This window comes from Petaurus breviceps, unplaced genomic scaffold (assembly GCF_028583685.1).
Source record: "Petaurus breviceps papuanus isolate PSGF00001 unplaced genomic scaffold, PetGlider_PUasm1.0 99, whole genome shotgun sequence".
In the NCBI taxonomy this organism is placed as follows: Eukaryota; Metazoa; Chordata; class Mammalia; order Diprotodontia; family Petauridae; genus Petaurus; species Petaurus breviceps.
Genome location: NW_027187465.1, coordinates 25,671,242 through 25,698,570, shown reverse-complemented (window position 1 = coordinate 25,698,570; position 27,329 = coordinate 25,671,242). Strand labels below are relative to the sequence as shown.

At 47.8% G+C, this 27,329-nt stretch overlaps 1 protein-coding gene across 5 annotated transcripts; it reads right to left on the bottom strand.

The window, feature by feature from the left end:
* Positions 1-4,164: 4,164 nt before the first annotated feature.
* KMT5A (lysine methyltransferase 5A) lies at positions 4,165-27,191 on the bottom strand. Of its 5 annotated transcripts, none has more exons than XM_069081803.1 (8): positions 27,038-27,190; positions 21,026-21,153; positions 18,712-18,868; positions 16,637-16,856; positions 13,131-13,218; positions 10,258-10,317; positions 6,457-6,647; positions 4,165-5,971 (listed from the first exon to the last, which is right to left on the bottom strand). In XM_069081803.1, the coding sequence occupies exons 1-8, from the start codon at positions 27,045-27,047 to the stop codon at positions 5,761-5,763; spliced, it is 1,065 nt and encodes a 354-aa protein (XP_068937904.1). In that variant the 5' UTR covers positions 27,048-27,190; the 3' UTR covers positions 4,165-5,760. The 5 variants fall into 5 exon arrangements, with proteins under 5 accessions (XP_068937904.1, XP_068937906.1, XP_068937905.1 ...); XM_069081805.1 differs by lacking the exon at positions 27,038-27,190 and adding an exon at positions 21,683-21,907; XM_069081804.1 differs by lacking the exon at positions 27,038-27,190 and adding an exon at positions 21,538-21,640.
* Positions 27,192-27,329: the final 138 nt, after the last annotated feature.

The window sequence follows — 27,329 nt, the reverse complement described above, 5'->3', positions numbered from 1 at the left end:
AGCAACTGGTTGACAGATCCTTTACAGAAACGATAGCAGACCTGGACAAATCCCAAAAAAGTATAAAAAAGAATGAAGTTAAGGATCTGAATAGGATTTTAGAAAAGTTAGATAGATCTCTGGCCACTAGGGAATGGGAATCAACAGGCGCATACATAGTTCTTAGTCTTGCACCATACCTTTAAAAAAATGACCATGTGCTAAAGCAGAAAGAATTCATCAAAATGCAGAAAAACATAAGTACTAAACACATTCTCTACTGAACACCATGCAATAGAAATTATAATATATGAGGAATTTAAAGAAAGGATGCAGCCCCAGGTGAATATTAGAATCTTTAAAAAAAAATGTATAGGTCAAAGAACAAGTAATATCAACAATAAATAATTTAATCAGAGAAAATGACAATTATGATACAACATATGAAAATTCTTGGGATGCGGACAAAGCAGTCCTTAGTATAGAAAAATTTTATCTGTAAACACTTTCATCAACAGAAGCTATTCCCAAAGCAAGGAGTAGAAAATGGTGAAGGCTACATGTGGATGGCAAGATGGCAAACCCAGATGTGAAAATGGCTTGGCTCCTAATGGCTCCTAAATTACAAAGTCATTATGTACATTCTTAAATGAACAATTAAAAAAACTACTCATAAAAAGTATCCATAGTCCATCAAAACAAATTCCCACATTGGCCATAGCCAAAAACGTGTGACTCAGTCTGCATGGTAGGCTCATCATTGCAGGAGGTGAGTGGCGTGACTAACCGTATGATCCTCTGGGCGCTGGTTGCACTAATCAGAGTTCTAAAGTCTTTCAGATTTTTCTCATCTGTACATTTGTTAAAGTCTTCTCATATTTCTTTGAATTTTTTCATTTCTTACAGCTCTCATATACCACAATCTGCTCAATCATTCCACAGTTGAGAATGCCATACCCCTGCTCAAAAAACTTCAACTTCAACACTTTCCTGTTATCTCTAAGATAAAATATAGACATTGCAGGTTGGCAAGTTAATCTCATACAATCTAGCTTCCACTTGCCTTTCCAGAATTCTTTTTCCCCCAATCACTTTTATTTGATCTTTAAAAATTCAATGATATCTTTTGTTTTGTCATCCCTTTCATTTCCAAATACATCCATATATCTTGAAATAAAGGGGAAAAGTCAGTTTGGCAAAATTGATGAACACATCAACCAAATCTGATGCTATATGATATATGGAATGTCCCACATTGAGAGCCCTCCACCTTTGCAAGAAAGGAGGTACTTTTTCTCACTCTTCTCTGGGTCTATTTGGTCATTAAAATTATGCCACGTTTACTTTTTTTTGTTCTTTCCATTTACAATATTGGGGATATTGTCTCCCTGGTTCTCTTTACTTCACTTAATATCAATATCAACCCTTCCTCACTTAAATTGAATTCACTTGCATGTCAAGGCATCACCTCTCTGATGTCATGGACCTTTCTGAGAACAAAGGACAAACAACATCAGTTAATACATGTCTTCCAATGATTCTCTGAACTCTTCATACGTGTTTCACATAGCACAGTAATATAACATTACCAATCACTGACTTTTATTTTATACTTGTTTTTTAAACATCAAGAATAATTTCCCAATATACCTTGCCCCACATTGAATCCTCCCTGGTAACAAAGAAAAAGAAATTGAACAAAACCCAGTCAACAAAGCAATAACAACTGGTAGTATAAGCAACATTCTACCCTCAGTCACTCCTCTACCAAGAGACTTTTTTAAATTGTCCATTGGGGGCTCAGGGATGGGGAGGAGGTATCAATGAGAGGGAGAAATGCTTATTTTAAAAAATGTGCATAATGACTAAGTAAATTAGGACAATTATTAACAAATCCCTGAAAAATACCTAGAAAAAGAAATCATCTGGGCCAGCCCTATCATGGTACTTGGAGAGTTGAATGGATTTTTGGAATTCCTGCCCTGGGGCATTTTCCTGATAGTGAGTTCCCCTTTTTTTCTGGAACAAGATTGATCATTGCAATTATTCTGTTTGGTAGCATTTTAATTTTGTTTTCATTCATATCATTGCAATCTTTTGTAAGTGGATCTCTGGCTTCATTTTTCTTCTGTATCATTCCACCTAAATTTTCCTGTTTCTGAGTTCCTCATGTTTGTCACTAATAGTGCAATAACACTTTATTACATTCATCTACAACAATTCGTTTGGTTATTTCCCAGTAGGGATGTACCCTTGTCACGTCCAGTTCTTGGCTAACACAGAATGCCCTTATAATGAATAATTTTGCACACAGGAGTCCCTTCCTTCCACACTGATGTCCTAAGGGTACGTACCCAGGAATGGCATAACTCCTTAAAGGATTTATTACTGGGGTAAAAATATGGATGAGGATGTGACCAGCACCTGTAATTTTACTGGCAAAGGGAAATCCTGGATAAGACTAATCTTCTACAATGCAGGTCAGTCCCTTTTCTGCAGCTTATGGTCCTAGAGAGGTGCTTAGAGAATTGGGAAGTTAGCCAGGTGACCCAGAGGCCAGACTCAAGATTCAGTCTTCACTGATATAAGGTCAACTGTCTATTCACTGTGCTGTGGAGCCTGTTATGATGATGATCTGTCTTCACTGGGAACTGCAGACTTGAGGAAAACAGCAGTGGAATAAGAAGGTAAGACTAGCACATAACTAGGCAGACCCAGGCAAAAGTTCTCAGAGCCACCTGTGGTCTTCCAAAGGCACAAATGTTTGTTTCTTTAGGGAAGGACTGTGATTTTCTCATATTGAGAAAGATAAAAATGGCTCCCTGCCGCCTCCAGGGTGAGGATAAAGACAAGTGTGGTCATTATGAAAGCAGCAGCTGCAGGGGCTGCCACAGGTCAGGGGCCCCGATGTAGGCCCCACACCTGGGCTGCAGGCCCTGTGGGTAAAACTGGGCCAGAAATGGGGAAGACTGTGGTATCTCTTACAGAGGGGAGCCTCATCTGGGAACGAATGACAAAAAACAAACAACAACAAAAAAAACCATTTCTAAAGTGCCTACTATGTGCCAAGATCAGTGTTGGGTGCTGGGGGTACAAATAAAGCAAGAGATTCCCTATTTCCAGGGAGTCTGCACTGTAGTCATGTATTTGCTGCAGTCTACAGCCAAGTACAGACCCAAAGTACATTTCTACAGTCTACAGCCAAGTACATTTCCCAAAAATGTAAAAAATGAGACAAGAAACATGGGAAAACGTCTATAAAACAGCAGAATGGAACAAAAAAGCGGAACCACAATAATGTACACATCAACAATAATATTAATAAAAAGAAAACTGAAAGGCAATTGAATTCTGGGTAATTGTGGGGGGAAAAAAATCAATAACCCAACAGAAACTGATATAAGTCGTGAATAACAAAACAGATCTATTTCCTCTGGGTAGAGGGAAGGGGACACAAGAGGGCAGGGTGCTGGGAAAAATACTATCCGTTTTCATAAGATCCTAGCTGGAAGGGACCTTGGAGGTGATTTGAGGAAACTGAGGAAATGTGTCCTAAGAGCCACGATTTACATCTAAGTCCTTCCTTCTGACTCCAAACTGAGTGCTAGTTTAATGCTGTCCACAGATTGCTTTTATACAAGTTTAGGAATAGGAAGGGTGTAGGAGAGGGGAGTACAGCATAGCCACAAATAACTGTGATGTGAAACTACAAAGAGAAAGGCATAGAAAGGCATCATTATAGGTTTGGAATCCAAGGACCCCTGTTTGAGAACCACCTTGGCTACTCACCTGGTACAGATCCTTTTCCTTTGAGTCTCACTTTCCTCACCTGAAAATGGGGGGTGGAGGAGGAGGGTGGTAGGATGAATGAAATGACAAACCAGATCTCTTCCTGCTCTAAATCTACGAGCTTAAAGGAGTGAGCCATCAACTACCAACATTCTCCCCCCTGCCAGCTCTGATACTCTAGGATCTGGTGAATTCTAAAGCCTGCTAGGTTTGGTTAAAGAACTAACAGAGTAAGAAAACTTTCTAAACATCAAGTCGATTCATTTTCAAAAACTACCCTCCCCCCCCAAGTTTCTAAGAAAGCTAGAGAAAAAAAGATTCAGACTTCGGAGTTTCAGTCATTCCTACCCATGGTCTTATAAGAGTTGGAAAAACAAAACAAAATATAGGAGGCAGTTGGCAATAAATATTTTTAATTTTTTATCCTTTTTTTTGTTTTGTTTTTTACAGAGACAAATACTCTTCAAGTCTGCTTTTAAAATTCAAGGCTAAACCACAAACAGGTACAACCAAAACAAATAAGCTTACATTGACACGGTCATCTGATTGATTCTCCAACTCCCTGACGACCAGGGAAGGTGAGGGGAAGACTTTCTTAGGTAGCACCATGACAAACCCCAGGGGAACAGAAAGGAGGAGGGGAGAGCCCTGTATGCACCCTCCCCATTTCAGGTTTCCCTGCAGCCAGAAGGGCATACTGCCAAGGTCAACACTTGCTCACTTTAGTCCCCTGGCTGTGGACTGAAATGATGGATCAGCTCTGTTCTGTGAGAGGGATAAGCCACCTCTTCCATTTCAGCTGAAGTCCAAATTCTCATCTCCTTTTTCGGCCCTGAGCCTTAAGCCCTTACCCCCTTGCTTGAGTGCCTAGGACACCTGTGACCATGAGGCTAGGCTCCTACTTTTCTCTTTAAGAGAGACTCCTGTTTTAATTCATAGCTGTATATTCAGGAAAACCACCAGGTTGCCTGATATAATGTGGAAGCAAATCTTGCTGATTCTACCCAGCAAATAAAAAAAACAAACCAAATAAACCAACCAAAACCAAAAACCAAAGCCCAACAAACAAAAAATCAGGTATGTAGGGGGTGATGGAGAAGAGAAAGATGGGAAGATTTCTGGTCCCGCTAGAGAATTCTGTTTTCCAACAGAATAAAGTACCATCTTGGATTTCTTCTATAAGAATTCAGCAACTTGACTCACTTAAGAACTTATATACATCTAAGTAGTTATTGTTGAATAAATTCAGTGTTCACATTTCTAGAGAGGATTAAGCCCCAGTATAGGAAGCCCTGCTCTGGGAGGGGAAGTGAGGATGAAATTCAGAGACTTCTTCCTGCCCATGTCTGGTTGGGTGAGCAGCTGGTGGATATTGGGGGGGGGATATTGGTACCCCAAATGGGGCAGCCTGAGAAAAGCAGTGATGAGTGTGATGAATGGTGGTGGTGGTGTGGGGACAGGAAACTTTCAAAAGCAAACGGTTGGGAAGGGGAAGGGACTGGCCTGTTATGAAACATTAAAAATATATATTATATATATATGTACACATGTCAAGTCATTATTAGGACAAGAAGTTGGAGAACAGGAGAGAAGTTAGGCATGTTCCATCCTGACCTGCTCCCTAAAGTGGGATGTGGAAAGTCACTGCTTTTTAGCTGGAGGCAGTAGGACTGCTTAAGTCCACAATTCAGATTTTCATCTCCCTATAAAACCTGCACCAAGTCTTTGACTGCATGCATGGGAAGCCCAGATTTGTCTGTTTGCAAAAACGTACAAAATAACTAGAAATAGAAAAGGTTTTGGTAACCTAAGGCCATCTGCGCAAGCCTGCCGGGGAGGGAACCTGCAGCAGATTTTTTTTTTTAAATACTACAGTGAAAAGGCATTTTAATAGATTTAAAAACATCAGAAGTAATCCACTAAGATTAGGTGTAAAAAACCCCCCCAAAAAACTAATTCCCTTCGAGGGGACTTTGTCCAGTGAAGCACAGATCAGTGTTTGAGCCACGGGTGGGCTTCTAAGGAAGCTTTGCTGCGGTCGCCATAGTCATACAGAAGTTCTTCGCCAGCTTTGATGTCCCTCGAGGCGATGAGGATGAGGTGAGGCACGCCGTCGATGTCGTGGAGTTTGGTTTGGCAGTTACCACACTTGCTGTGATTGATCAGTCTCCCGAGACGATCTGTTTCTCGAGTGGCATCCACACTGGCATGGCAGTGAGGGCAAGGGGAAAGAGGAAAGAATAGAGGGTTAAATTAAAATGATTTTTTTTAAAGGGAGGGATTTTTTTCAGCCAAGTAAGAATCCTTTCCCACTCTTAACACAGGCTTGGAAAACAAATGTGGGATTTGTTTTAGAAACAACCAAAAAAAAAAAAAAGATGGCCCCGGGAGGGCCAGCGGACTCTGGAAGAATTCCTCGTTGAGGTGACCCTGCTGAAAAAGCAAGGTCAATTGGCTAAGGTGTTTCTATCCGACTAGTCCAAAGCTCCTTGTTCTCCGCAGGTGAGATGAGATCTGTCTCGAACAGTCTGCGTCCTAAAGAAAAGAGAAAGGGCATCTCTCTCCTCATTCCACCAGCAGGAGTCTTTGCCTGGGAGGAGGATGCTGCCGGTGGCTGTCGGGCGCCTTGGTCTGCCCAGTCATCGGCCTAAGAGGAAATGACCGGAGGTGCTCCAAGGACTGACTTACCAGTAGGTTTTGCTCAGGTACTGAAAATAGTACATGTAGCAGCCTGTTGAAGGATCCTGAGCATACAGAGCCTCGCGCTTCTTGGCATCAGTGATCTCAATGAGGTCCCCGTGATATTCCACCACAAACTCTCCTCTTGTAAACTGTTTGGTGGCGATCACTCCTCTGCCTTTGCCATCAATGATATCGATCTGTGGGAAGTGATGAGAAAGAGGGGACATGGTCAAGGCAAGTTCAAAGGCCTTTCCTTCCCAAGGGAAAAAACAGAACCACCAAAGACACGAGACAACGGCTGGCATTTTGAACGAACGGAATGAGAGCAGAGCATTCTGACACGCGCTCTATCGGTGGACAAGGCCAAGTGCTGCTGACAGGCCTGCTATGGGGCTGGGGCTGGGGAAGAGGATGACCGCTCCCCTAGGCAAAGGGGCTTGCCAACGACAGTCTCCTATCGGTTCATGTGTCTCATCATCCCGTGGGTTAATCTGATGAAATACAACCCACAGGGATCTGCGTCCAGTCTTGTATTTGGTTTCCAATCAACTTCATGAGAGTAAGATGGGGGTGGTCTTGTGACCAGAATCCTTACTCTGAACACTCTGGGGGTTTTAGTGGACTGCAGGCTAACAGCTAATACCATTGAGGGAGGCAGAGTGTCTGCAGCCAGGGGGATGGGAGTCCTGGGTCAGACCACATCCTAGAATATGATGTGCAGTTTTAGATAGGACATGCTGCAAACATAAGCTGGAGAGCACCGGGGGACAGGTCAACAAGCATGAAGAAGGGCCTAGAAATCACGTCAGCCTCAGGCTAGCTCATTCACCCGGGAAGAGAGATGGGACAGGAAAGCTGTATTCAAGTAGTTGAGGGGCTGCCTCCTAAAAGAGCTTGTCCCCTGCGCTCCAGAGACAGAAATACTGTATATAAAGTATTTAGTAAACCTTCAGGTGATGAAATTGAGGAGCAAAGGGTGGAGCTCTCTATGCAAATGATTTCCGGGTCAACACATGAACAGCCCTGGGCTCTCTCCTGAGCAGGGTCAGATATCAATGGGGAACCTACTGAACCTGACTAATGAGTTAACTGTTCTAAAGCTTACTTTAACTCAACTTGTCCAAAACAGAACTCATTACGTTTCCCACCAAACTCTCCTCTTTGCTCATTGTCTCTGTTTCTGCCTAGGGCACCATCCCTCCCATCACCCAGGTCTAAAATCTTTGAGCCATCCCTGATTGTTCACTCTCCCTCACACCCTCACATCTAAAGAGTCGCTAAGCCTTGCTGGCTTGTCGTCCCGTTCTCTCCAATCACATGGCCCTCTCATCACCTCTTGCTTGGACCAGTTCAATCATCTCCTAAATGCCTCCGGTCCGTCTGGTGATTCCTACAAGACAGGTCAGACCAAGTCCTTCCCCTACTCCAAAAGCTCAGTGACTTCCTCTCTGAACACACTCATATTCCATCCAAAGCCCTCCACTGGCTGGCTATAGGCACTGCGGGGCCCACAGCACATTTCTTGCCTTCATGCACTCTGGCTCTCAGCCAAGTTGGCTCCCTGGTCAAAGACCTGCCAACAGACGACTCTCTATCTCCTCTCTTCTTCCCTCGGTATAGCCTGTTCCTGATGCCTGGAATGAAGTCCCTTCTTGCCTTCCCCAGCAGAAGACCTGAGCTCCTTTACCACCTAGCTCTGGAGCCGCTTCCTGCCTGAGGCCTCTCCTCACTCTCCCAGTTATTGCTGCCTCCTTTCCCCCAGAAAAACCCTGTGTCTGTAGACAGTTTTCATTTCATTGTCTCGGTGCAGATTGTATTTCTCCAATACAGTATCAACCATTTGTATCCCTAGGACTAATACTTGACATATAGGCAGTAATTCCATTAGTAGAGCAAACTCCTGGATGCGGAAACTCACTCTCTTGGTGGACGTGGGAACCTTTTCTACACCTAGTGGTCTTTTAGAGCTGCCTAGAAAGTCAAGGAACTTGACCAAGGTCAGTGTGCCCTTCAGTGAGACACAAACCCAGGTGGCTTGGCAAGCATTAATTTGGCACCTAGGATGTGCCTGGCATACAAGAAAGGCAAAAACAGCCTCTACCCCAGGAGCTCCCACTCCTGCCTTGGAGGTCAGCTCTCTGTCCAAGACGGGTTCCTCCTTTCTTATCCCAAGAGCTCAGCAAGTGCTTGATGAAGGCTTCATGGAAGGAATAAAGAGATGGTCTCAGGAGGTGAGCACTTTTTAAAAACCTCAACACTGATCATTTCATTGGTCCAGGGAACTCTCAGGGTAAAACTCCCTCTATTCACGTGGAGCTGGTACCTAATCTGCAAGTCAAGGGTTTGAGAAAGGAGTCTGGGGGACAGAAGGAAATGACTTATCCATGGTCACACAAGAGCTATCAAGAATAGCTCATGTGCCTATGATGTTTTGAAAGTGCTTTACATCCATGATATTTTTGGGGTCTCACAAACCTGTGGAGGAGGGTGCTCTGATTATCCCTTTATAGAAAGAACTGGGGCTAAGTGACTTCTCTAAGGCTACTAAGCGTCTGGGGCAGGATTTGCACTCCAGTCTTTTGGCTCCAGGCCTAGTCCACACCCTACCCCTCACCCTTGGGGGCCCTTGGTCTGATGTTTCCAAGAGGAAAAACAGTAACTCCTGTGGTCAGGATAACTTTCAGGCCTGGGCTCCACCTGGTGGCCTTGGAGGCCCTCTCCTGTTCTGAGGTTCCGTCAAGGTCCATGCAGGCTGAAGGGAGCTTCTCAGCCTGGGGACACCTGACCGTGCCAAGCCAGAGTCTGCTCACTCTCCTTACTTCGGTCCTCCTGCATTTTCTGAGCAGCCTGTTTACTGGCAGCATAAAGTTCACCTCAGACACATTGAATTTATACCCAGGTGGCCCAAGAGTTGGGTTGGAAACTTGACGGTTCTAATGCAGCCCTTGCTGCTGTCCCTTCCTCAGCTAGTCAGTCAACAAGCATTTATTAAAGTGCTTATTCTACGTCAGGCACTGCATTCAGTACCCGGGATACCAAGTACCAAAAAAACCCACAAGGAGCTCACAGTCTAAGAGGGGAGACATCTGTAAACACCTGTGTACACAGAAGAACACATCCAGTGTTCTACGCAATCAGAAGGACTCTCAGAGGGAAGGCACTAAAGTGGGCTGGAGGTTGATATAGTATCCTGCAGATGGCAGGATCTGAGCTGGGTCTTAAAAGAATACAGGAGGGGAGGGAGAGAAGGGAAGAATCCCAGGCCAGGGAGAAGGCCCGGTGAGGGGAGATAACCCTAGCTGCAAGCATTAGCAAGATGGACAGTGTCACTGGGGGCAGAAAAGGCAGCCAGGGATGGTGGGAAGGGACCAGAGTATGAAGGGAAGGACTTTCTATGGGATCTTGGCAGGAATGGGGAACCACTGGAAGTTACGGATTGGCCAAGATGGCAGGATTTGTTATTGCCTCTTTCTTGAACACCCTCTAGACCAAAGTCCTAAGTGACAATTAGAGAATTCTGCAGATGTGGCCTCCACAAGAAGGCCCTAAAGACTTCCCCGCCTGAAACTTTTCCTGCAGGATCCACTCAGATATTTAGATCCCATTGCTACTTCCCAGTCTGGGAGTAAAGCTATGTCTATGGGAAAAAGTTTTGGTAGCTGGTCCCTAGAAAAAAATAACCTGGGGCCTGACAGTCCCTGACCGCCAGAGACAACAGGAAAGGTGCCCAGATAATGTGCCCTGCAGTGAGACCTGGCAGCCCACCCTGGGCAACTGCTATCTCCCAGTGGTTAACATCCGCCTTACCTTCATGCCTTCTTCCTTCCCGCTTTCAATTAATTCATCTAGTTTTCTCTTTTCTTCTGACTAGATAGAGACAGAAGGAAAACCATGTAAGTACTCTCTGGCCACTCCCTACTGTAAGGTGAAAGGAAGTCAACGTTTCCTGAGCTGAGCCCATGGTTTAAAGGATTTTTCCGGGAAGGGGAACAAGCACTTATTAGGCACCTACTGTGTGCCAGGCACTATGCTAAGAACGTTACAAATGTTATCTCATTTGAGCCTCACAACAATAAAAACAGGTGCTTTTATCCCCATTTTACAGTTGAGGAAACTGAGGCAGGCAGAGGCCAGTGACTTGTCCAAGGTTATACTGCCAGTAAGTGCCTGAAGCTGGATTTAAACTCTGGCATTTCTGATTCCAGGCCTGGTGCTCTACCCACTGGGCAACCTACCTGCCTCAATAGCAGCATGTGGATCTGGACCTAGAGGGGCCCTTGGGCACTACCTCATCCATCCCTCTCCTTCCTTCAGAGGAGGGAGCTTGGGTCTATGGGGGCAAAGCAGTGGAGAAGGAGAGGGGCCCTGAAGCCCCTCATGTCAGCACACGCGCTAAGCACCTCCTGGACCAAACAGCTCCTCCCACGATGCCCCTGATGGCGAGGGCAGGGATGGAGTGGGGAAGGCCAGGGCTGTCTACTCGGATCTGAACTTCAAGAGGTGAAGGATGACCCCAGACATGCCTGCTAGCTGTCCGTCAATGCCTGCTCATGTGGGTCTGTTGGAGCCCTTGGCAGTGTGATTATTGAGGTTTTTAGACTGAATTACTTTCTGGGTGTTGGCCCATAGCAAGCTTTTACTCAGCACTTCCTATGAGCTAGCTGTCAGCACCCCACCCATTCTGTAAAATTATCCTTCAGGAAGGTGACCTGATGGAGAAATCAATGGGGTTCCAATTCTGCTTTTGACACCTGTGTGCCCCTGGGCGGGTTTGGCCTCCAGCTTTCTCCTCTGTAAAATGGGAACACTCCCATTCCATAGGGCCACTCCTCTGAAGCCCCAAGTGCAGGGATGGGGGAGCCTTCTGGGCTTCCAGACACACAATTAGGGATGGTGTCTTCCCATTCCCTTCTTCATTTCCAAGAGTCAGCCTTCCTCTCTGGAGGCCTAAGGTTCCCATCCTGTCCAGGTCACTCCCACCTAGCTGTCCTTTCCATACAGGCCCTAGCTTTGAAATCTTTAAGGCTAGAGAACACCTTCACCCATCATGCTACAGAGAAAGGCCCGCTGCCAGCCTGGAGCATTCCGGATTTGGGGAAAGGTCCCCTCAGGGAAGGAGGGAAGCACAGGTTGGCTTCCAGAAACAGGGAACAGTTTAGTTTGCCTAGAGCACAGGGTATTTTCCGTGGTTTTCCACTATGCCATCGCCATCATTATGGTTCAAGTTTCTTCACCTGGCATTGAAAGCTTGCTACATCTGGCTCCATCTCACCAGACTCCCCTCCTCTGCTCTATGCTCTGGCCCTTTCTTTTGTCCTGGACCCGTGAGAACCTTCTCAGAGTGTTTGTAAATGCATATAACAAAATACATAGAATTACAACAGCAACTAATTATACTAAAATCCTATTATCAAAATATGAAAAAAAAAAAACCAAGCCAACTCCCATTCACAAACTCCATGTTATGAACTCCTGCCCTAGCCAAGCTGGGCTATTCTTTGCCCCTCAACATAGATGGTGCTTTCCCACCTCTGTGCCTTCCTTTGCTCTGGGCCCACCCTCCCTCCTGCTCTTGGCTTGCTGGACTCCTAGGCATCCTTTCGTGTCCAATCAAGATGCTGCCTCTTCCAGGAAGTCTTCCAAGTTCCCCTCTAGCTGATTAGGACGGAACCTGGTATGCCAGCTGTGTACTTCTGGGCCTGAGGCTACCACTTTACTAGGCAAGATGCCCACAGCCTCAGTCCTCAGGGAACTCATCCAAACCGTGTCCTGTGCTAAGCAGGCGCTAAACATCTGCTGTATTGATCCCACTGCTTAGACCAGTGCCTGGCACCTACTAGCGACAGTGTTGGAAAGGCTGGTAGCTAGAGCCAGATCCAGGATACCACAGAAGCACAAGGACACATACAGAGAATAGCTATTCCTGTTCCCATTTTTAGAGACCCAGCCTATGGGCCACGGGGGCTTTGATGGAGGATATGGTGGCCAGATAGCAGAGGCACAGCAGGACTGCTGAGATGCCTTCTCTCCCTGAGGCCTGGTGAGATCTGGTGCTATTAGGAAAACTTCTCCATGAAACATCAGTGATGTTTCACAACATGACTGTTAAGGAAGCATTTTGCATGACTGCACACGTATAACCTATATTGAATTGCTCGCCTTCTCAATGGGGGTGAATAGGGAGAGAGAAATGGAGAGAATGTGGAACTCAAAAGTTTTAAAAATGAATGATAAAAATTGTTTTTACACTCAACTGGGAAATATGATGTACAGGCAATGGGGTATGGAAATCTATTTTGCCCTGCAAGAAAGTGCGGGGGGAGAGGATAAGAGAGGCAGGGAGTGGGGTGAGATGGAAGGGAGGACAGATTGGGGAAAGGGTAATCAGAATACATGCTGTCTTGAGGTAGGGGGAGATGTAGGGAAGAAATGTGGACCTCAAAAATCCTGTGGAAGTGAATGCTGAAAACAAAAAATAAACTAACAACAAAAAAAAAGAAATCAAAAAGAAAAATCCATGCTGGAAGCTGGCAGGGAGGCAGGTCTGCCACGGGCTGAATGATATGGCCTTTGAGCTAGGCTGGTCCAACATACTTAGACTGGCAGGCCCTGGGTGGCTTTTGGCTGCCCCCCCAACCCCAGAAGGAGGCCCACGTCTGTGTGCCCGCCTATTCGCTTACCTGTAACTCGGCTTTGCTCTTTCGGGAGCTTCGTCTCACGGGATAATAGTCAGTGACTTTGCGATTCTGTTGAGTTTTTCCCTGAGCTCTGTGGGGAGGAAGATGATGTTGGGGTCAGCACAAGAGCTCCAAGCTGGGAGCCCAAATGGCATAAGCCATCTCCATCAGAGAAAGCAGATGCAAATGCCTTCTGGAAATGAGATCACAGAGTGGCAAGCTCCTTACTGGAGTGGCAGGGAGCTCGGCACTCATGGGGCAAGAGCTGGTACCTCAGACCTGTGGCTAAGTGAACCTCTCTGAGCCTGTCTCTATTTGTATGATGGGGATGAGGCTGGGAGATGATGTCAGAAGAACTTAGTGCATCTTAATGTCTATGGAGACTGGGTCTCCCCCAGGGTGGAAGGGCACTCCCAAGCAGCACAAAGGTCTGGTTTTTTTGGTCTTTTTGGAGGGGGGAAGGGGTTAAGTGACTTGCCCAAGGTCACAGGGCTAGTGTCAAGTGTCTGAGGCTGGATTTGAACTCAGGTCCTCCTGACTTCAGGGTTGGTGCTCTATGCACTGTGCCACCTAGCCGCCCCCAGCACAGAGGCAGCTCCTCAGGCAGCCTGTCAGCCTCATGGTCTCAGGGGCTCATGGTATTAGTGTTAATCTTAGCACAGACACCCCACTGGCTTCAGCCCTGGGGCTGCTCCAAGCCCCTAAGGCTGCCATGGCACGGATCACAGGTGGGGGCCATCACACCTGATTGCCAGGATCCTTCCTTTCAAAAAAGGTTTGTTGGCATGCTTTGTTTTTGCATCAAAAATATTTAGTTTATTTCCACGTTGTGAGAGGTCTCTTGTAATGAAATAAAAGTTAAGTAAAGCCAATGATATAGTGACTTCAGCTGAAAATGCAGCCACACTCACATCTGCAGTGCACCTCACCTCTCAATCTTAAAAAATGAAGTGAAATTCCTTTTCTCTCCCTTCCAGTCCTCACCCCACTAGGAAAAATAAATTCAAAACAAAAACCAAACCAAACACATTTCTTGCAATAAATATGCATATTTCTGCTGTTGCCGCCGCCCAAAAAAAACCATCTTGTTTTAACTATGTGTAATCCCAATGCTTGGCATGCAGTAAGAGCTTAATAAAGGCTTTTGAGCTCACTGAAGTCATTCGAGGGCCCTAGATTGCAACTAAACTGGACTCCAGGTTACCCTCCCTGTACCCCCCTCTCCCCTCCAATTAAACTGGACTCCAGGCTACCCTCCCTGTACCCCCTTCCCATTAAACTGGACTCCAGGCTACCCTCCCTGCACCCCCTTCCCATTAAACTGGACTCCAGGCTACCCTCCCTGCACCTCTGCCCCCAGATCTTGCCTTGTCCTTTCTCCCACTGGTGGCCAGGCCCCTCTTCCTGCCATCCTGGTCTGGCTCTGCCTTCCTCCCCTCCCTGCCCTCCTGGTGGCTCCCTGAACATGCTGCTGCTGCTGGCACTCTAGGAACCCTCCTCCAAGCCGGCCCTTGGCTGCCTCCAAGCCTCAGCTCCAAAGCCACCACCCAGGAGGGGCCTTTCTTGGGGCTGCCGGCTGCCAGTGCTGCTCTCCTAAGGTTACCTGGAGTGGGTAAACTTCCCTAATTCTAGAGATGTTCCTGCTGTTTCCTGTTAGAACAGCTCCTTGAATCCAGCAAATGTCTTCCTTTTCTACTTATATCCCAAGCACGGAGGCACCTGACACATAGTAGGCACAATACCCGACCTACTACGTAGGGGCCTCCTAAATGCCTGATCAACTGCATGTGCCATCCCCCCACGAGTGGGAGGGCACACCCCTACGCCTCTGGCTGCTGAGCAAGATCCTGTCCTGGCAAAGCCTCTGCTCCCTTTGCAAACATTTCTAGTCCATGGTTCTCTCCCTCATGCACTCTGTTCTAGAGCAAACCTGGAACATTTCCCATGCCCTTTGCACTTACATGCCTTCCTAACAGCAGCCCTGGCCTGCATGTGAGTGGTGCCTTGGGCTGTGCCCAGGCTGCCTTCTTACACTCATTTCCCCTCTGCTGACTCTGGCTTCCGTGGTGGCCCTTCATCTCCAGACTCCATACACTGGCCCTGGCTGTGTCCCCGCACCTGGAGCGCTCTCCCTCCTCATTTCCTCCTCTTGGCTGCCTTCCAATCTCAGCCAAAATCTCACCCTCTCCTGGGTCACCCAGGCCTTGTGGCAGCCCTCCGGGGACCGGCCCCCATCTGTATCCTGTTCGTATGCAGTCATCTTCGTACTGTCTCCCCCTTAGCCTGTGAGCCCCTTGATGGCAGAGACTAATGTATGGTATACAGTAGGAGCTTAATTAACGCTTGCTGGCTGACTGATCTCACAACCCTACGAGGGAAGTGCCATTTGATAAGTGGCAAGAGATGGTAAATTACTTGCCCAGGGTCCCCCAGGTCTTTATGTGCATGCCTGGAATGAAGACTCTCCCAGGAAGTCCTCCCTGATTCCCCACCTACAAGTGACCCCACCCTGCTCACCTGTCTTTGACCACTCTGTCTTGGCTCTCCCTGCCCTTTGCCATGTTCTAACGTGCAGTATGGTTACCTGCGTGTCTCACCCACCTACAAAGCCACAGTCTCCTGAATTCATCTTTGAATTCCAAACTCCTGGGACAGTGTCCTGCACACAGCAGGCAAGCCAGAAAGGATTTCTGAAGTTCCACCTGCCACCTTGGTCTGCGGGTTCCTCAGGGTCCCAACTCTTTATTCCCCTCACCCCCTTGGCTTTCAGTAAATGTTCTGGCACCACCATCCAAGAGGAAATACATGAAAGAGTTTGCCATGCAGAGGCCCATGAGAAATAAAATGATAAAGAAGATTATTTATAAAAAAAAAAGCTGCCCTCTTACCCAGCAGCTGGGGCTGGGAAGCCCCGCCCAGCCCAGCAATGGCAAGCCATAAATCTCACAGATGTGAGAAACCATTTGTTGGTGGTGTCGAGCAAAGGATCACAGACCCTCCTCCTCCCAGCCTCTAAGGACCAACTGCTGGCCAGCTAAAGGTGCCACGGATTACAGGTGGAAAACCAGCTGCCGAAACAAAGTGATGCAGTAAAGAGAGCGGTAGTTCTGGAGTTGGAGGGCCTGGGTTTGAATTCTGTCTGTTCTATGACTTCCTAGGTGACCCTGGCCAAGGCCCTTCGACTTTCTGGGCCACTTTTCTTCCTCTGCAAAATGAGCAAGGGGGCCTAGATCAATGGCTCCCAGCCTGAGCTCAGATCTGGGGGGTGGAGGGTGCTGCCAAATTACTACAAGGGCTTGGGACTCCACCTGCACATCAGGCACTGATGAGCACAACTGTTACCATATGGAAAGCCTGGGAAAATTTCTGATGATCAAAAAGAAGGATCATTGTCCTGGAAAAGGCCAGGACAGGTGGAGCGGCACTTTTAGCCAGTGATCCTCTGGGAGAGGGATCAGCTGAGGGCCCCTTGAGCCCCGGGATCTTCCCGAGGGAGGGAGACCACTTACTTTCTCCTGGAGGCCTGCTTGGTTTTGGGGGGTTTCTTCGGGGCGTGCTTCGCACTGGCGGCATCAGCAGCGTTGGCGGGCAGCGCCATGGCTTTGGGGTTTCCTGCAGCTATGGATTTGTGGTTTGGAAGGGGCTCCAGAGAATCCCTCCTCAGCTCTTTGCCTTTCTGCTCTTCTGATTTCATAGAACTTGCCGGGGTGTTGCCGCCAATTCTCTTCTCTGTAGGCGAAGGGAGAACAAAGACACCGACTTACCCCAGTGTCCTTCTGGAGAACCTTTCACCTCAGTCCTCTGCTGCTTACCAACTTGAAAAAGAACACAAAGGGAGGAGGACTCCTGCCCTACACGTGAGCCACAGGAGATGCCACGGGGTCTGCACCAATGCAGGAGAGGGGACCACGCCAGTCGGGGCACAGCTCAAGCTCTGAGCAGCTGGCCGGGACATGAGACCAAGAGCCACCAACAGGGAACTAGCCTTCAGCAAACCGCCATCTCACAATCACTAAATTCTCTGCCCTTCACCTGAGGAAGATGTACCTGGGCCAGAGCTGTAACCTCTGCATCACAGGTGAGGAAACCAAAGTTCAGGTAAGCTGAGTTACCTGCTTAGAGTGGCACAGTCCAGAAATTACAGCGTCAGGACTGGACCCCAGGGCTTTGTCTATACACATACCGCCTAATGCCAACTGGAGGGCTGTGGCTTAGAGAACAAAGGTCAGGGCCTCAAAGGGTAGAGTACAGAAGATGGGGGTGGGGGGGTAGGCAGGGATGGGACCCAGGGCATGTGGGACAATAGGTACGACCCCTCCCCTATGCCACAGCTAAAGAGCATGGCCAGTTGTAGACAATGGGATGTCTCCAAATTTATAAACAAGCTATGGTTCAAAAGCTTATTTACAGGCCAGCTGAGTTGGAAGACTAAACATGTTTTTCCTCTAAAAGTAATGTTAAATGGTCATTTGGAGACCCCACCCCTAACAGCCTCTCCTCCAAGGACCTCCACTACCCCATAATACTAACATTACTGTTCCTGCTCCATGATAAGTCATCTAGGCTTTTGTGAACAGGTCTGTGAACCTGAACACCCTCTCTAACGTAGTTTCTATGAGGAAAAGAAAAGGGAATGTGGCAGGAGGGGTCCTTTAGCTTTCTCGGAGAATGAAGGCAAGTTATTTCCCCCCCACCCCCAGGCAGTTTCTTCATAGGCAAAATAAATTCTGTATATTAGACCAATAGCTCTCAACCTTTTGGTCTCAGGACCCCTCTACACTCTTAAAAACTGAGGACGCTTGCCTCGAGGAGCTTTTGTTTATGTGGGTTATCTCTCTCAATATTCACAATGGTAGAAATTAAAACATGTAAGTATGGTGATGAAAACAGTTTTGACCTGCCAGATGCCCTAAAAGGGTCTCAGTGACCTTACCTAACTCTGACATCTTGTATTCTAAATTGGCTCCCAGCTCTGCCATTCCGGGGTCTTTGGGCCCCTAGGCCCAGTCTGGTCACTCTCTGTTCTGAGGCCCTCACAGCTCTGCCATTCTGGGGTTTACAGGCCCCTCCCAACTCTGCCATTTTGGGGTCTTCGGGCCCCTAGGCCCAGTCTGGTCACTCTGTTCTGAGTCCCTCCCCTAGCTCTGCCATTCTGAAGTCTTTGGGTCCCTAGGCCCAGTCTGGTCACTCTTTGTTCTGAGGCTTCCCCAGTTCTGCGAGAAGACATCTGTCAATGACCCTCCTAAAATACAGCACCCAGGCTTGAATCCCATACCCTGGCTGTGGTATGGCCAAGCTAGAGATGATCATGTCCCTTGTTCTAGACACTAGGCCTCCATTAATACTACCTGAGATCCCACACAGTGCTACCCAAATTAGCCAAATGAATTTGATCAAAACAGAATGGTCTGTTGTAAAGGTCATTAAAAAGGAGGTGACCCTTTACATCATCGAGATGGAACTGCAGGGTGGCAGACAGACCAGCCTCAGGACTGGGAAGTGCGTGCCAGTAAGAGCTTTCTCATAACCACAGCTGGTGTGATATCCAGCTAGGTACAACACAGGAACACCTTCAGAGTCTTACCCTCTCCTTTCTTGTGCAATTCGGTTAAGGCTTTCCCCTGGCATTTGACATCATGATGTGCAACCGAGTTTTCCTCCTGCAGTGGAGGACGAGTTCCAGAGGATCTGTGGGGGCTCATGTAGGAATAGATCTTTGACTGGCCCATAAATACATTCTCCTAAAAAGACACAAATTCACAGTCAAAAACTAAACCCCAAGGGATCAGAGTCAGAAACATCTGGGATACTTCACAAAAGCCAACATACCTCTCAAGGGGTTTAGGGGAGGGGGAGCATAGCATGTTATAAGTGAGCACCCCCAAGTAAGAAAGGCCTCAACTCTTCCCATTTTCAGCTGCTCAGAATTACCCAGTTTCAGATCATACAGACTCTTTGAAGACTTTCAAGTAACTGGACTAAGTATGACAGATTAAGGGTATTTCTGAACAGCAGAATGACAAGGTCTGTATGGACTTCAAAGACCCATGCTTTAATTGGCAGGAGAATTCGAGAATTCTCTCCACTTACATAGACAACAACTCCTTCCCAGAGCTTTAATAAATATTTTTCCACAGTTGTTGTGATTGAAAAAATCCATTATTGAGTGGTCAGCCTTCTGGTGATGAACTTTCTGCCCTATTCTCCAGGCTGGACCACAGTCTATGGGCTACGTCAGGGGTGGGTCTTAATGAAGACCCATTTATTCCAGTTTAGCTAAGACTGGACAGGGCTAACCTTCTACTGGTACCAGTTTTGGGCCTCGGGGAGCTGAGCGCAGTCACTTCCAAGTCCTGGAGGAGGACTGAAGTGAAGGAAGGTCTGTGTAGATGGCCCTGAAAAGAGCAGGCTGCTGAGCACAGTACCTGGACCAAACACTTGGGGGTCATCACACATCATACATCTGCCAGAAATAAAGATGAAGCTCCAAGCCCGAAGAACCAGCTTGGGCTGTTTACCTGGGAGTTGGACATGGACTCTCCGTGCCTGATTTCCATGGTACTAAGAAAGGCCTTGGCAAACAAGGCCAACTGATCTGGTCCAGCTGGTGAGTCAGTATTTACTGAGAGCCCCTGGCATGCTAAGCACTGCCCACAATAAACTCCCCAAGTTAAGCAACTAACAATTCTTTACATCGAGATGGCAAAACTGACCACTGTGGGGAAAATTTCTGTAAGCCAACCTTGGGAGGGGGCCTTGAGAACTTGTGAAATATGAGCACCTCATTCTCTGCCATCATAGAAAAAAAGGGGGTGGGGTGAAGCTGAGGAGGCTGAACAGAGTCTACTGTTGGCGGAGCTGAGAAATACTAACAGCAAAGCAAAAAATTCCAGTGTGCAGAAATTTTCAGTGTGTAAGGAGTTAAGTCAGAACGATGAAAGATAAGAATACTTTTCTAGGCCGTGAACAATAGGAGGAATTTATATGGATGATAATAGGGCAATGATTGCCAGGCAGGAAGTCAATCTGGGCCTTTTTAAAAGGGACATTTTATACTTCTGCCTCTTCCAAGCTGCTTTTTCTCTTGGTGGGGGGGAGGGGAGAGAAGTAGAAAGAGAGTATGGGGGCAGGGGAGTGACACAAAGACCGTCCTCAACTTTTACCCGAGAAATGCTAAAGGCAAGTGACAGAGGGTTAGGAGTCACCAGCCAAGGATCTCGGTCAGCTCTTCCCGGAACAGGAGAAAGAACAAGTTTGACCGTAAAACAGGTTCCCCAGTCCGTGGATTTCTTTCTGCCAAAGATCCGCTCCCCCACCCCCCACCCAGGGCCAACCAGCAGAGCCGGGATCCAGAGTTGGTCTTTCTGGGTGCTGCCGTGGGCTTACCAGCACAGAGTGGGTTTGTTCAGAAAGAACTAGGCAGCCCCTTCGGCCGGCCAATAAACAGCAACCACAGACCCCACGAGAAACTCCCGGAGGGGCTGGAGGCTTCCCGGAGGGGGTGCGGGGAGCAGGGGATGAAAGGTCAGCCGGGATAGGGTAGCCGGCTCGGCACGTCCTAGCGGAGGGCGGGGAGCAGGGGCGGGGGCGCCCACGTGGTCACCGCGGGCCCAGCTGGGAGCCGGGGGCGCCGGCTCCCCCGGCCTGGGGCAGCGGGGCGTTGTTCCGACTGGACTTTCTAGGGGGTGGGGGTGGGGGTGCCATCCTGCGCAGGCGTACGGAGACGGGCCGAGTTCCCCCGGGTCTGGGCGGCTGCCCTCCGTTAACCCCTTCGTGACTGCAGACCGTCCCCCATTAACCCCTCGAAGCCCGGGGTCCCACCGCCCCCGGCGGACCCCCTCGGGCTCGGAGGGCCCCCGTTAACCCTTTCTTGACTGCAGCCCCCGGGTTCGGCTTACCCCGTTGGTCCTGGGCCGCGCCGGTGCCCTTCTGTCCACAGTCTCCGGGCCCGGGGCGGGGGACGCCGCTCCTCCGGCTGGGGTCGCCGCCGCCGCCTCCTCCGCGCGCGTTTTGGACATCTTCTTGCCTGGGGAGAGGGACGGCTCAGGCTCAGGGCGCGGCGGGGCGGGCTGCGGGGCCAAGCGGGCCCGGCGCGGCGCCTCCCACCGCAGCCATGTTTAAAGGGCCCCGGCACCGGCCCCGCCAGCGAGCGAGAGAGCAAGCGGCTGAGACGGAGGCACCGAAGCCGGCCGGCCACCGCGAACGAGGGCGGGCGCGGAGCCGTGCGCCCGGGCGCACGGCGAGCCCGCCCCCTGGGCATGCCGCGCTGCGCCCCCGCGGTCCCGCGCGCGCCCGCTTCGGGGCCCCCCCCTAGCCCCGCCGGCCCGGGCCCCCGGCCCCCGCCGCCCCCCGCCCCCCCCCCCCCCCCCCCGTCTCTGTCCCCTCCCCAAGTCCGGCCTGGGCCGCCAACCTCTTCCCGCTAAGCTGGGCCCTTGGGCGGGCACCTGGGAGGAAACCCTTCACCCCATCCATCCCCCTCCACATCCATCCCACCCAAGGGGGTGGGGAGAGGCAAGGGGGGGAGGGGTCTTTGGAAAGAGCGCTGCCGAACTAACCAGGGTTCTAGACCCAGCTATGCGTGACCCTGAGTAAGTCGTTAACACTCCCCGGGACTTAGTTTCATCATCTCCGAAATGTGAAGGTTGAACCAGATGATCTCGGAGGGATCCTTCTAGCTCTGACATTCCAGGGTATTCTTTTGTGGCCTGGGTAGAGCGGAGAATTGGAGACCCGACCCCAACCTGGCTCTAGTCCGTGCTATCTGGGAAGGGAAAAGCAGCATCAACTCCTCCCTATCCGGGGGGACGGCGGGGGAGAGGCAGTTAAATACTTTTGGATCATCCTTAAACTAACCTTTCCAAAGGAGAAATGAAATTAGCAGATGAAGGAAGGAGGAGAGGGGGAAAGAGATAAGCATTTGTTGACTGTACAATTTCAAAACCAGGATCAGCTGCAAGTTAAGTAGCACCAGCGAAAAGACGGCTACTCCAGGGAGTTTCTCTTAACTAGGGTCCTAGGACCCATCAGAAAAGGACAAGAGAATGGCGGTGAGGGAAAGCATAACAAACCCAAGAACTACTGAGGGATCTTTTTCATGTCTTGGAGTCTTTCCCCAGCAGCCCTCCCTTCCTAACTTTAAGCCACAGGCTGAGGGAGGAAAAGGAGGCTGAAGGCTTGGCTTAGAGACCTAATGCTCTAGGGATAAGGGGTGGCTATCGTTCATTCAAGTTTGACTCTTCCAGACCCCGATGGCATTTTCTTAGCAAAGATACTGGAGAGATTTAAAGCCATTTCCTTCTCCATCTCATTTTACAGTTGAGAGAACTAAGGCAAACAGCATGGAGTGATTTGCCTAGTGTCTGAGGCCGGATTTGAACTCGGAAAGAGGAGTCTTCCTGTTCCAAGTCCACTGCGCCACCTAGCTGTCTCAGGCTGTCATTAGCTCCCATGTTTTCAATTAGGGAACTGAGGTACTAGCAGGGGTTGGGGAACCTGCAACGAGGGGGGGGGCACATGTGGCCCTCAAGGTCCTCGAGTGAGGCCCTTTTGACAGAATCCAAACTTCACAAAACAAGTCCCTTTATTAAAAGGATCTGTTCTGTAATACTTGGACTCAGTCAAAAGGCTGCACCCAAAGACCTAGAAAGCTGCATGTGGCATCGAGGCTGCAGGTTTCCCACCCCTGCTAGGGTCAAAGGACTCGCCCAAAGTCACAAAAGAGGGCCTCGGGTTATTTGAATAGCAGCATGTTTTTTGATAGCTACATCGAAAAAACTGAAGGGTTTTTTTTTTTTTGGTCACTGGTTAGCTATGTCAGCCTATCTAGCAAGGAATGGACACACTGTGCCTTAGTGATAGGGGGTATATGGCACAGGGCCAAGGAGCCACAATCCAATCGCAAATATGATGCTGGGCATACAGGTTCTCTCTCCTCCCCCCATCTTTTGTCACTTTGTATTCAGCACGCATTTATGAACTCAAGTACCCGTGGGTGGCTAGTGGATAGATACTGAGACCCACCCATCTCAAAGTCAGGATTGGAAACAGTACCCTGATGCAATCACAAGTCAGTCCGAGCCACCAAGTGGAATGACGTTTATCTATCTGCTACAATGTTTCTTTCCCCCAGCTATGGGACTTTTTCACGTGTGTCTCCTAGTTACTCCTAGCACAACACAGTACAGAGAGAAAACACTTTCATAAATATTTGTTGAATTAACATATAAGAATTCTGTACTAAAACTGAACACAGCGTACTAAGGGAGGGTTGGGGGGACAGGTATAAATGTAAACAATGGGGGGTTCTTAGAACCTTTCCTGGGATCTTTTTTAAAAATGCCTTTGATCTCGTGAAATTAAAAAAGAACAAACTGTGAAAGAAGAGATATAAAAAAAAAACCTCTCTCCACTCCCCCTCCATGGCAAAAAGTGGGAGGTCTTCTATGGGAATTTTTTCTCTTTCCTCTTTTTCTTTTTTTAATTCTTTGTTAGAAGGGTTGGCTCTCTGGGAGAGGAAGCAGGAGGCATACAAAGTGAATTCTAGGCAGTGTAAAAATAAGGTATCCATCAAATTTATTAAAAAAAAAAACAAACCCCACACAATGACTTCACTCTAAGAAGCAGGAATCAATTTTAGTATCATTAGAAAAATTCATGAGATCATAGGTCCTTTCAGAAACTCCATGATCAGTAATAATAGTTCATATTGTAATCCCAGTTCAAGCCTGGTACATCTGCATAAGATTCTCATTGGTGGAAAGAATGAAGTTAAGTGACATCCTTGGTTTTGCATTTACAGAGCACTTTCCTCAAAATAACCTTGTGAGGTCAATAGTCCTAATATTGTCCCCATTTTACAGAGGAGGAAACAGGGCTTTAAGAAAGGAAGGAGACAAACATTTATTAAGCACTTAGTATGTACTAATATTAGTACACATTGTGCTAATATTACAAATATCTCCCTTATTATTACCTCTTCTTATCTTATTTGTTCCTAAAAAAAAAAAAAAACCCAACCCAACACTGGAAGGAGCATATTACTATTTATTCCCATTTTACAAAACCGAGGCAGGCAGGTTAAATGACCTGCCCAGTATCACACAGCTCAAATTATGAAATTTGAGGCCAGATATAAATCCAGGTCTTTGTGATTCCAGACCCAGTCCTCAATTCTCAGAGCCACTTAGCTGTTCACAGAGGTACAGTGACTAACCCATGGTCACAGAGAGTCACAGTCAGAAAAGAGGACAGTCTCCCTTCTACTTGGTCCAGTGCCCTCTCTACTTCACTATGCCTCAGATTAGACCTTGGAATGAAAATGGGGCGAGAGTTATCCTAATCATTGAATTAAGAGTGAGAGTCAGCACCATATATAGGATAGCCAAGTTAACAGTGGGAACACATACTTAGCATCTCTTTGAATACTTACAGACATTTGTAAATGGCAAGGTGACTTTTCTGTGTAATCAAATTAATTTCAATTATTCATTTGACCCCCCCAAAATAAAAAGGGGTACTGTTACATGAAAGTCTAAGCAGACTAAACCTTTTAAATGACAAATATACTTTAAAATACTGAACATTTGAGGATATTTTAACCATAATTTTCTCTGAGTGTTCTGTCATAAAGTCCTATAATTTCAAACATTTTGTGCGTCATTTTTCCATCTACAAAGTAGATATGTCTCACTTGAACATACCCTTCTAAGGGAAATTTAGGAGAATAACAAAGCCTAAAGATATTTAAATAACAAGTTGTATGTCGCTCTTGCTCCTTAACATTTACAAAGTACCCTGCTCACAACATTACTCCTATGAAGCCAAGAAATCAAATGTTATTGTTCCTATTTGACAAGAAAAAAAAACAGCTTCCTAGCAGTTACATGACTTGCAGTCTCAAATACCACAAGTAAATGCTGAGATTTGATGGAAGTCTCCTGACTGCAAGACCTAAGCTCTTTCCAGGAGACTATAGCTTCCTTTCGAGTAGAACAGGGATGACGTAGTCCTGAGTACTCCTGAGTACTTCAAGAGGGCTCGCATATTTAGAGCTGAAAGGGGCCTCAGAGGCCATCTAGTCCAGTTTGTTCATTTTACAGATGGGAAAACTGGGGCACAGGGAGATTACCTAACTTTCCCAAGGTCACGTAAGTAGCAAGCAACAGAGCTGGGATCCAAACCAAGGTCCTTGGCGTCCAGGTCCAGAACTTTTCCCAATGTACCATGGGGAGTACCACAGGACTATAAATTAATAAACTAACAGTAACATGGTGCTTTGGAATGTTTAGAAGAATGACACAACTGAACAGCTTGAGGTGTCCACTCCCAACTGTCTCAGATGCTGTAAATCTGCCCTCAGTTGTTGTTTGCTTCCTGATGTGAATTTCAGTGTCATGACAACCCAAACAGTACCAAGTTACTCCTCAGAATTCCTGTATGGCTGTAAGCTGCCATGATAATCTGACAATCCTCCCATCCCAAAGCTCTGCACATAGTAGGTGGGAAACACTCTTTTAGCTGGATTGCATCTCACTCCCATTCTTGACCAGGCTCTACTAGCTAAATGACCTGGGAAAGCTCATACCATTCATTCATTTATTTTTTCAAGTTTATGAGTAGGGGGTGGACTACAGAGGCAGGGCATGTAGAACTGGACTTCCCTGAACCTCAGTTTTTTTGGTTATTTGTTTTTGTTGTTGTTCATTAGTTTCAGTCACATCTGACTATTCATGATCCCATTTGGGGTTTTCTTGGCAGAGATACTGGTGTGGTTTGCTATTTCCTTTTCCAGCTCATTTTACAGATGAGGAAACTGAGGCAAGCAGGGCAAAGTGATTTGCCTAAGGTCACACAGCTAGTCAGTGCTGAGGTGGGATCTGAACTCAGGAAAATGAGTCTTCCTGACTTCAGGCCCTGCCATTCTATTCAGTCACCTTGCTGCTCCTGGTTACCTCAGTTTACCTTTCTCTAAAATGAGTGATTTGGGATAAATGATCTCTTAAGATCCCTTCCAACTCTAAAACATTTATGAAGGCACCTCACAAAAAACTGGAGAAATCCTACAGTGTCTCTTAAGAAAAAGGAACTTACTTATGGCCATTTCCTAACAAGCAGAAGGGAAAAAGACAGACCTCTCATACAGGACTACCAAGGCTGCCACTTACACACACATGTATGTATGTATGTATGTATACAAAATGCCCCCAACAACACCCAACTGACCTCCTGAGCTGAGCTGGGTGTTTTCATTGGAGAAAAGTGGAAGGGGGTAAGGAAAGAAAGCTCTAAGTTTTGTGGCAGAAACAGCATCTGCCTTTGAAATAGGGAACCCAGGGATTCCCTACATCGCCTGAGAGCCTGATGATCTGGGTCAAGCAAGTTACTTTCATCTCTTTCAGGGTCAGTTTCCTCTGTCAAAGGAGGAAGGACTGTAACTAAAGAACTCTCTAGGGTCCCTTCCTGCCCCTGAAGCTAAGGCCATGAGCTCTCTCCTCCAGCCTCAGTTTCCTTACTTGTACAACGGGGATAACAACGCTTTGCACCCTCAACTCTAAGGATAACTGTCAAAAAAAAAGCACTCCAAAATACGTGAATAATTATTCCCACCAAATGCCCCCCTCCTCAAAACTCATCCCCGTCCCCCCAGCTGGGGGGAAGGGGCCACTTCTCTTCCTGGACCCGAAGGATACAGTAACGGGAAAGAAACTTTTAAGAGGGGGCCTATACCCGACCCCTCACCCCAAGCTTCAGGCGCCGGGAAGAAGCGTGGGGACCGGACGAGGTAGGGTGGGGTGAGGGAACTTTGTTCTGCAAGAGCGACCACGCGAAGCCTCCCCCCTCCTCTCCACCCCCAGGTCCCGTTCCCGACGCCCCAATAGCCGGGCCAGCGGGCCGGACACCTGGGAAGCTACCTCTGGCCATGGCCCCGAGACTCGACCGCACCGCCTGGGATCTCCCGGGAAACCGAAGCTTTCGGAAAAAAAAAAAAAGTTTGCAACAACGCTGTAGCCAACTGCTCCCCGAAAGCGAAACATTAAGCTGCTCCCAATTGGAGTCTGGGGCTGTCTCTCTGGAGAGGTTGCACTCTGATAGGCTGCAGCTGGAGGAAAATCCCGCCCTTAGCCTCCCGGAGGGACTGCACTTTCTTACAAACGCTTCCTCGCTTCGTATCCCAGTTGGGAGGGGGAGGGGGGGGGTTTAAAT